The sequence below is a fragment of the Belonocnema kinseyi genome, chromosome 1 (assembly GCF_010883055.1).
Source record: "Belonocnema kinseyi isolate 2016_QV_RU_SX_M_011 chromosome 1, B_treatae_v1, whole genome shotgun sequence".
NCBI classification, from domain to species: Eukaryota; Metazoa; Arthropoda; class Insecta; order Hymenoptera; family Cynipidae; genus Belonocnema; species Belonocnema kinseyi.
Genome location: NC_046657.1, coordinates 21,896,485 through 21,907,409, shown reverse-complemented (window position 1 = coordinate 21,907,409; position 10,925 = coordinate 21,896,485). Strand labels below are relative to the sequence as shown.

At 29.5% G+C, this 10,925-nt stretch overlaps 1 protein-coding gene across 8 annotated transcripts in view; it reads right to left on the bottom strand.

The window, feature by feature from the left end:
• The window catches only part of LOC117173324 (QRFP-like peptide receptor), a 236,992-nt gene that overhangs the window by 21,230 nt on the left and 204,837 nt on the right, over nucleotides 1–10,925 (bottom strand). For all 8 annotated transcript variants that reach the window (XR_004467166.1, XM_033361827.1, XM_033361833.1 and 5 more), the window contains 2 exons: nucleotides 7,051–7,180; nucleotides 2,529–2,689 (listed from right to left, as the gene is read on the bottom strand). Coding sequence is in view for 7 of the 8 variants with exons in the window: in XM_033361827.1 (XP_033217718.1) it covers nucleotides 2,529–2,689; nucleotides 7,051–7,180 (291 nt within the window). In the remaining variant the exon portion in view is untranslated. The remainder of the gene's footprint in view (nucleotides 1–2,528; nucleotides 2,690–7,050; nucleotides 7,181–10,925) is intronic.

Genomic DNA, 10,925 nt, shown 5'->3' with positions numbered 1-10,925 from the left:
AATTAAAATTCGAAAATTTTTTCTAAAGCCTCCAGGGGACTTCGTTTTCGCACGAAAAAATTTTATGTGCCCTTATTGCATCCGGACCCACAATTTCTGTACAGATTCTATCATTTTGTCAATTTCTCTTCAATCGCATTGAATCCTGCATTTTGAATTCTGCAATAATGATATCATAGTTGGATCCAGCGACTTCAAAAACCCACTCTGACCGTTTTCGTATACTTCTCGCTATTTTTCCAAATTATGGTCCACTATATTGGATCCCACATTCTGAATTCTAAATTTTGTTATCATGCTTTAATTCAGTGACTTTAGAAACCTCTTTAAGATCATTTTTTTACAATTCCTATAATCAAACTCCTCATAAACCTAATTGTGACCACTTTTGTAAAGTTTATATATTTTTTCCATTGCATGGTCTGCCATATTTCATCTGCTATTTAGAACGTTGCAATTATGATATCACATTTTTTCGATTTATATCCCATCATATTGAATCCGTCTTTTTAAATTATAAAATTCTGATATTGCACTTGGATTCAACGACCCTAAAAAGCTAATTGTAAAGACTTTTATAAATTTATACCATTTTTTTATTCTTGCTCCGCTATATTTTTTCCGCAATTTGAATTTTAAAACAGTGATATCAGATTTGGAATCAGCCACCTTAAAAATCTAACTGTCACTATTTTTGTCTAGTTCCTAACATATTTCTGATTTATGGTAGGCCATATAGAATCCGGCATTTTTAATTTAAAAATTAGGGTATTATATTTGATTGCAGCGATATCAAAAAACTGCATACTACTATTTTTGACAAATTTATAACATTTTTTCGAAGAACGGTTCACCATATTGGATCCTTCATTTTTAATTTTGAAATTATATCATATTTGACTTTACTGACACAAAAAAACTGAATGTAACAATTTTTTAAAATTTTCTACTATTTTTTATTTACAGTCCGTTATATTAAATCCAACATTTTGCGTTTTCCAATAATGACATCAAATTTGGATGTAGCGACCTCGAAAGCCTAACTGTGGCCATTTTTGTACATTTTCCAGAACTTTCACGAATAATCGTCCATCATACTGGATCCTCCATTTTTAATTTTAAAATATTTATATTAAATTTGGATTCAGCGACCACGTAAGCATAAGCATTATAACGTTAGTAAAGTTACTAGCATTTTTACTAGGTGTAATCCCTCATATTTGAGCCTCTATTTTTTATTACATAATAATAATATCATGTTTCAATTCAGGGACCTCGAATACCTAAATGTGGCAATTTAAGTAAAATTTTTAATACTTTCCGACTTATGGCCCACCATATCGGATGCCCAATTTTCAATTTTAAAATGATGGTGTCGTATTTAGATTCAGCGACCTAACAAATCTATACATGTTTATTTTTTAAAAGCTTTTACTATTTTTTCGATTAATTGTCCCTCATATTAAATACGCTATTTTGAATTTTAAAATTATGATAGAAAATTTGAATTCAGCGACCTCAAAAGCCTGAGTGTGACCACTTTTGTACAGTTCATAATATATTTACAATTTGTATTTCACCATATTAGATCCTACTTTGAATTTTCAAATTATGATATCAGATTTAGATTCAGCGATAACGTAAACCTAAACTTGATAATTTGAATGAAGTTTAAACTATTTTAAAAAAATATTTTTTTACTATTGTATCCGACTTAAAAAATCTACATATCACCATTATTATAAGGTTTATAACATTTTGCCTATTTATGATCCGCCATTTTGGATCCTCTAATTTAACTTTGAAATAACGTATCCGGTTAAGATTCAGTGACCTAAAAACCTTAATGTTACCATTCTTAAGAAAATTCAACCATTTTTTTATATTTATGATCCGCCAACTCGAATCTGCAATTTAGAGTTTTTAAATAATGGTACCATATTTGGATTCAGCGACCAGGAAAACTAAATGTGACCATTTTTTTTAAGTTTCTGATATTATTTCGATTTATGATTCACCATATTGGAACCGTTGTTTTGAATTTTTTAATTATGATATCTGATTTGAATTCAGGGACCTTAAAAACCTGAGTGTAAAAATTTTGTTTGCATTTTTAATTTTTTTTTAGAGCAAAATTTAATAAATCTACCCTCTATGTTTTCTGTTGAAAAAAGATTATATCTAGAATTGCTGGTATTCACTAAAAAAATTATAGATCATACCTAAAAGCTCCTTATAACTCAGGATTATAATTTTCATTAACAGGTTTTTATTAACAGATTAACTATATTAGCATTACTTGAAAAGTGATTTTTGACTGGAAAAATTAAATATTTTAATTGGTTATAACAAACTTTTTAAAATAAAACACCTATTTTGGGATTTTACTTGCTGAAAAATTGGTTTTAAAAATAAATATTACGATGAATGGTCTCTAAATTTTATTCAAAGGAAAAGCTGATTAGGAAACATTAAATAATATTTTTCTCAAATATTTTTATATTATAAGAAGGTTTAAAGATACTTGCCTGTTTAAGTATGCCATCAGCTGAAAGGCAGTATTCATATGTTTGTAATTTCCAAATTTCTGTCTAGGTAAAATACCATAAGCTGTGAGAACATTATCGACAAGCATGGGACTCCAACAAATTGCAAAAAGGACCACTACAGCTACAAGCATTTTGACCACCTGAAAAAAAATATTGGGTAATTATATTTTATACAAAGTTCGCAATAAATAAAAAAATTACCAAGATTAGCGACATTTTAAAAATAAATATCCTCTTCTAAGGAAATATATGTAAAAATGTTTGTATTTCATAATAATAATCATTTAACAATGAATAAACAGATAAATCTTCCTTCGTGCCTTTCATTCAATTTCTAAAACTTTTATCTTCCAGACTGTTAATTAGGTTTTCCAAACCTCCCCCTCCAATACATTTGCCCTACTCCCCTTCTCTTCTACCACCACTCACTTCCCCTCTCCTAATTTCACCCTTGGTTTTTTCTCCCTTCTCGAACATTCTCCTTCTATACTTCCTCCTCTCCTCACTTCTCAAACTAACCACTCCTTGTGGTTGCCCTCCTTGCCTTGCCCTTCACTACTCACCCACAGTACACTGCTACTCCTCTCTTCACTTCCTTACAATCTTCCCTTATTTCCAATTCTTTGCCTTACTTCCTTTCACTTACCTTACTTTTCCTACATGATTTACCCTCACTTCTTTCACTTTTCCCTATCCGTATTCCTCCTACTTTCTTCCCGCTTAATTCCCCATATTTCCCCTACTTCGCCACCGTTAATTTCCCTACACTTCTTTTATTTCATTTCAACTTATTTGTCCGAGCTCTATCTCCCTTATATCCCCTTATATCACTTCTCTAAACTACCCTTACTTATGCTCTCCTCTTTCTTCTCACTTCTCCGCACTTCCATTATTTCATTTTTTTTTCAGTTTCTGCAGCTGCTCTTTCCCTACACTTACCCTAATTTATTTTCCCCATTATCCTTTAGTTACCCTACTTCCCTTCTTACTACATATCCTTGATCCATTTGTTTTCCCTTGCTTGCCATACATACACTCACTATGTTCCTCATTTCCCATGCACCTCCTCTACTAACCCTCTCCTCTATTTTTTCTTGCTTCTCATTGCCTCTACTTCCCTCCCCAACTTTTTAATTAAATTTTTCAACTTTACCTCTCATATTTCTCATCCCTTATTTTCCATAACTTGACATCATTTCCTTAATATTACCCTACTTTATCCTCACTATTATTATTATGTTAGCCTACACCACCTTTTCTCATTCTCCTATTTCCCTTCTTATCACTTACCCTTAATGTCTTCATTTTCCGTTGTTTGCCATACATATCCTCATTATGCTGCTGATTTTCCCTCACTTCCTCTAATAAGCTTTTCCTCTGTCTCCTCTTTCTTCTTACTTCTCCTACTTCGCTTTACAAATTTACCATTTAATTTCTCTACTCTCCTATTACCTTATTTCTCTTACTTTCCTTCCACGTATTTCACATCACTTCTTCTACGTTGCCTCTCATACTTCCCCTAATTTCGCTTTTATTACTTTTTTCATATTTCCTCTACTTTCTTGTCTCTCATTTCCACAACTTCCCCTTTCTGATAAACCCTACTTCCTTTCTCCTCATTTTAGATAATTATCCTACTACCCCTCGCCGCATCAGCTTTTACTTATTCTCTTTTCTCTGTCTCAATTTTTTCTACTACCTCTCCCTTTATTTCTCCAAGCTTCCCCTACTTTCTTTCCCATTTTCTTCATTTTACCTTCTTCCCTTATCTTAATTTCCATTAACTTTCCAGCTTCTCTAACATTTCCTCTTAATTCCTCGACTTTTCCCTTCGACTATTTTCCTCTTAAATTTATTTAATTACTGCTACTTTCGCATCTTATACTTCCCCTACTTCTCCTCGTCTCACTTCACCCACTTCTTCTCTCCTCATTTTCTTTCACTCCCACTACTTTCCCCTTCCCCCTTCACTCTACTTCCCCTCGTATCATTTGCCCTTCATTCTTCTTTCATAATTTCCCCTTAATTTTCCTACTTACCCTTCCCTAATTCCCTTACTTCTTGTAACATAATTGTGAATATTTCCCCTATTTTTCCTATCCTAATTTTCCTTTGATTCCCCTATTGCCCCTACCACATTTCCCGTCAATTATTCGACTTTTCCTTCCTCTGATTTCCAATACTCCCCCTCCTCTTATTTTCCCCATTTTCCCAACTTATACTTTCACTCTCCTTATTTACTCTCACTTACACAACAACCCCTTTCCGTAATTTCTCCTACTTCCCCCATCCCTTATTGACCTTCATTGACCCTACTTCCCTTCCTCTCATTTCCCCTCAATTTCCCTATTTTCCATATTTTAATTTCCCCTCGTGGAAAAAAACTACGACGGACAGACTGGTGGACACCCGGCCAAAAGTAATGTTGATATTTTCACCTGATAAATTAAAATTTTAAGACTTGAATACAAAAGTATGAAATAAAAGAAAAATAATTAATAAAAGTTAATAAGATCTTTATTTATAAAATGAAATGTTTAGCAAATGGAAAATAAATGTGAAGGAGAGCCTTCTAGAGACAAGGAATTCAATTCAGGTGGAAATATTTGAGAACACAAGTATTTGCTGAAATTGATAAAATGAGATTTCTGATTTACATGAGAATAGATTACTTTGTTGAGCAGAATGAGTAGCACAGTTTACTTAGGCGAATGGCCTTTCCGGATCTTGAAAATCAGCAATTGTTTTAACTTCATACAAAGTGGAGTCTACTTCATCTGATCGCGTAAATTTTAATTTTTAAATGGGATCTGGTTTCAGTTCAGGATAAATGACTTTTTGTTATTAAAAAAATCCAGTTAAATATTTTCAAAAATTGAGAAACAATAGGTTAACAATTTCATTATTTGGTTGACAATGTCATTGATTGAAAAATCGTTTTGATTAATATTTCAACTATTTCGTTGACAATTCGCCTGTTTGATTCCAAAATTTATCTTTTTAATTATCAATTTTATATTTTTTTAGCAAAAATGCAACTGTTTGGTTAAAAAAAAATTTTTTTTAATGAAAAATCTTATTTGGTTGAAACATCATCACTTTGGTAGAATTTTTATCTGTTTTGGTTACAAGTTGAACTGTTTGTGTGAAAATTTGTTTGTTTTATAAATAAATTAAATTTTTTCAATGAATATGATGGTTTTAATTTACAATTAAAACATTTTTTGGTTCAAATATCAAGGATTATGTTTTTTGTTTAGAATTCATATTTTTGGTGGAAAATGAGTCTTTATAATTTTAAAATTCAACAATGTGTTAAAAAATTGAAGTATTAGGTTAACCAAAAAAGGTGAATTCTGATTAAAAAATATAATAGTTGATATTTCCATCAAAAAATATTCAAATTACAAATTGAAAGCAGCTGAATGAATTTTAAACAAAAACGAATTTTCAATAAAACTGTCAGAGCTTCAACCTAAACAGATTAATTTTTTATCACAGTTGCATTTTCTCCCACGAAAGATGAAATTCATAATTAAAAAGACAAATTTTCGAACGGAGAAGACGAATTTTCAACGAAATAGTTCAAATATTAATAAAAAGATTTTTCAGACAAGAAAGAACACAAATTTTAACCAAACTGTTGAATTTTCAATTTAAAAAGACGAGTTTTCTTCCTAAAAGTTATATTTTTAATTCGAAAATATACATTTTTAACAGAAAAATTTTTTTACTTAATTTATTTACAAAAGTAAATAGATATACAAAAAATGGCGAATTTGGCAGCAGTTTATTCACAGATTTTAAGAAGAATTCTTTATTATTTTTTACTAAATGTATAACTTGTCAGAATAAAAATAAGTAGTGGTAATAAATTCAAAAGAACTTTAAAAAGACTAGAAGATTTTCACTTTTATGATTTATGTTGAAATATAAAAGATACTCAACAATATTTATTATTGTCCCAGTATTGGACATACTTTTACGTTGTCCCCGTAATGGTCGGCTTACCTTGTATGGTTTGAAAAATTTATGTTTCTTAGTTGAAAATTTATATACTTTTTGGAAGAAAATTTTTCTCTTGGGCTTAAAATTAAATTATTTTGTTAAAGATTCATTTTTTTGTTGAAAAATAGATTGATCTAACTTAATATTTAATTCTTCTATTCTTGGTTAAAAAATTCTTTGTTCATAAACAAAAAACTGTTGTTGAAAATTAGCAGTTTTTTAACATTTATTTTTCTGACATTTTCCGATATAAATATTTATGGAAACCTACATTGTGAAAACGGGCGTTTTTCAAAATTGGCGTAAGAAAGAAAAAAAATTACTAAACTTTTTTCAAGCAGATTTATGTTACCGACAGTTACCGACATAGATAATTTTTTTAGGGTTCATGTCCATGGTGAGTTGGTTTAAGTTGAAGCTAAAGTATGCTACGGAGTTCAATTAATTCTATAAATAATTAGACAATTAAATATAATCAAAATTTTTTAGTTACCTGCTTCATTGTGCGAGATTCTTCTTGAGTTTGCCGACCATTTTCTCGACGACTTCTTCGACCATTCCGAATCGTACTTTGTCTTTGTGTCATGGGAATGCTCTCTGTATCAGCATTATTTGGACTCAGTCTGTAAAAAATAATAATGATAATTCTCATTAAATAATCAGATTAACAATAAACTTTTAATTTAAACTACCGGTCATAATTAAAAAGCTCTTGGATTTCTTAACTTCTCAACTATGATTAAAATTGAATCATTCGGCATTATAAGTATGAAAAATCAAATTTTTTATTTTTCTGTGCTTTTTTAGATGCAGGAAACCTTATAGCTTTAATATTTTATAAACCTCAATAATAAAAGCTTTTCTAGAATTGAACATTTTAAATTTGCGTTTCGGAAGCTTCTATTATTTTGAAGCCTTACAATTTTATTGCAGCTAAATTTAAGAGCTTTTTTGATTTGAAACTTCGGAAGCTTTTTCACTTAAACCCATCCAGTATTAAAATCTTTCGAGTTTTTGTAAACCCAATTTTTTAATTTTCCAAAGCTTTGATTGGAGACGCCAACCAAAAAGCTTAAGACTTTAATGTGATCACTATTGCAAGTTTTTGACTTTAGAAAAACGCAGAGAGTTGTAAACGCTTTGGATGAATCAAAATTTAAAACATTCGGATTTTAAAATAAAGAATTGGATTCGAGATTAGATTTGAATGAATTCACCACCGAAAATTTTCGACTTTCAACAATCTAAAGGGAGCTTTTTTGAATTAGAATATTTGGCTATTAGAAGTTTTCAAATTCCGGTAAATCCAAATTTAAAAGATTCTGACGAATAGAAATATAAAACATTTTGATTCTAAAAGCTGAAAAATTAAAAAGCTACAATTTTTTATTCTAAAATCTGAAAAATTAAACAGCTACAATTTTTTAAGCTTTCATCGTGAAAATGCGAACAAGAAAGCTTTGGATATGAATAAATTCACTATAGGAAGTTTTTTACTTTGGGAAAATAAAAAGAAAGCTTTTTTAACTAAGGTGATTTTGAAGCATTTAATCGATCCACCATTAAAAGTTTAAAAAAATTAATTTGAAACACTTAGACTTTCAAAGCTTTAAAATTGGAATGCTTATATTTTTAAAGCTCTCATTTTATAAATACCAACAAGAAAGCTTTAGATTTGAATAAATTGACTACTGAACATTTTTGACTGTAAACAAATCCAAAGACAAGTTTTTCCGAGCAAATTTGGAAGCTTCTTTAATTTAATGGATCCGCCAGCTGAAGCTTTCGAATTATGGTGAATCCAAATTTAAAGGATTTGGAAGAATCCAAATATCAAACATTTGGATCTTCATTTTAATGGATCCACTATTAGAAGTGTTCAAATTTTAATGAATCCGAATTTCAAAGCTTTCAACGAATAAGAATTTGAAACATTTGGTTATTTAAATTTAAAGCTTGAAATTAAAGAAGTTACTATTTTTGAAGGTTTAATATTGAAAATAAAAAAAAAATCTTTATATTTGGATACATTTACCATTAAAAGTCTTTGACTTTGAGAAAATCCTAAAAGAGCTTTTTGCCTTCGGACATTAGGAAGATTTTTTTAATGGATCCCCTATTGAAAGCTTTAAAGTTTAGGTGAATCAAAAGTTTCTAACAAATCGAAATTTGAACCATTCGGATTTTCAAAGAAAGCATTGGATACGAGATTGGATTTGCATGAATTCACTATTGAAAATTATCAACTGAAATAAAATCCAATAATAACTTTTTTGAAGAAAATTTGAAAGCTTCCTCATTTTAATGGGTCCACTATTATAAGTTAAAAAATTTTAATGAATCCAAATTGGAAAGCTTTATACAAATAAAAATTTAGAGCATTTAAATATTTGAAACTTGCAATTTGAAAAGTTACTTTTTTTAAGCTTTATTATTGGAAATGCAAAAAAGCTTTGTACTTAAATGCATTCACTATTGAAAGTCTTTGACTTTGAGAAGATCCAAAACAGGCCTTTTTTGTCTTCGGACATTAGAGAGCTTTTTTATTTTAATGTATCCCCTATTGGATGCTTTCAAGTTTAAGTGAATCGAAAGCTTCTGACGAATGGAAATCTAAACCATTCGGATTTTCAAAGGAAGCATTGGATTTCGAAGTTTATGAAGTTTGTGAAATGTAAACAAGAAAGCTTTGAATTTGAATAAATTCACTACTTAAAATTTTCTTTCATCTTGGAAATGCGAAAAAGAAAGCTTTGCATTTGAATGAATATACTATTCGAAATTTTTAACTTAGGAAAATTCAAAGAGAGCATTTTTGACTTAAGAAATTTATAAACTTTTTAATTTTAATCCTTGCAGTTTTAAAATATTTCGAGTTTCAGAAAAGTTAAATTTGAAAGCTTTCGAAGAATCCAAATTTGAAACATTTTGATTTTCAAAGAAAGCTTCGGATTCGAGATTGGATTTGAACGAGTTCACTATTGAAAGTTACCGATATTAAAAAAATTCAAAGAAAGCTTTTTTGAATTATAAGTCTTCTAATTTTTGAAAACCCAAATTTAAAAGCTTCCGACAAATAAAAATTCTAAATATTTGCATTTTTAAATTTCGAAAATTGTATAGTTACTATTTTTGAAGCTTTCATCTTGGAAATGCGAACAAAGAAGCTTTGAATTTTAATTAATTCACTATTTGGAGTCTTTGACTTTTGAAAAATTCAAAGAGAGCTTTTTCGACTAAGGAAATTTGAAAGATTTTGTTTATTTAAAGGATCCGCTATTGGAAGCATTCTGGTCTAAGTATATCCAAATTGAAAAAATTGAAAATTTCGATCAATTTGAATCAATTCACTATTAGACGTTTTCGACTTAAAAAAATCTAAAGAAAGATTTTTTGATTCAGGAAATTGGTAAGCTTTTTCATTAGAATGAATCAACTTTTTGAAGTTTTCAAATTTTGGCGAATCCAAATTTGGAAGTTATCGACAAATCCAAATTAAAAAATTTTCAATCTTTCAATTATCTAATTTGGATCGATATTTTTTAATTTACATTGAATTTCCCACTTAATAGTAGCGTCGCTGCCCTATTTTAAATTCCCTTCTCGACACGTACCAGCCTTTGAAAAGTAGAATAACCTTTTCCACCTTTTTTAAAGAATTCGATCAAAGATCTGATTGGAAGACTTTCTTAAAATTCAACTCACGTCGAAATAGAACATAACCTCAAAAGGCTTGCAACTTGCGCCTCTTGAAAACTGAATTTTATTTCAAGCACGTCTGCTACACCTTGCTTGGAAGATAATTTAATCATAATTTCGAATTTTAAAACAAGATAAGAAATTAACTTGTAACTGGTTTAATCTGATCCGTTTGAAATTAACATAACCTCTAAATTCGAATTTATCATCACTATTTTCTATTTTGGGCTATGTTTATTCGCTGCTTCCAAGATACAGTTTGCTAAATCGAAACTGTTCCAGATGCTCTTGGAGATAATTAGTGATTGTAACAATCAGAAGATTGACTTTGAACATTTATTTTTTCAGCTCTTAGCTTTATTTGAATTTTATTTTTTTCTTAAGCTTTTTTAACTTTAAGAGTTGAGATATTTTCGACTCGGAGCTTAAAATTTTTTGATAAAAATACTTTAGATTTTGATAATGTGAATTAAATTCTATCTTTTTCAATATTGTTTTTTCTATCTCATCCAATTCTTTATCTATCCACGTCACTATTTTTCTATCACTCAGGTCAATCTGAATTCCCATGTATCCCTTTTAATGACCTCTTCTCTATCTCATTGAGCCATAGATCTAGCCATGTCAACCTTTTTTTATCTATTTTTTAAATCAAAATTAATGTCTGTC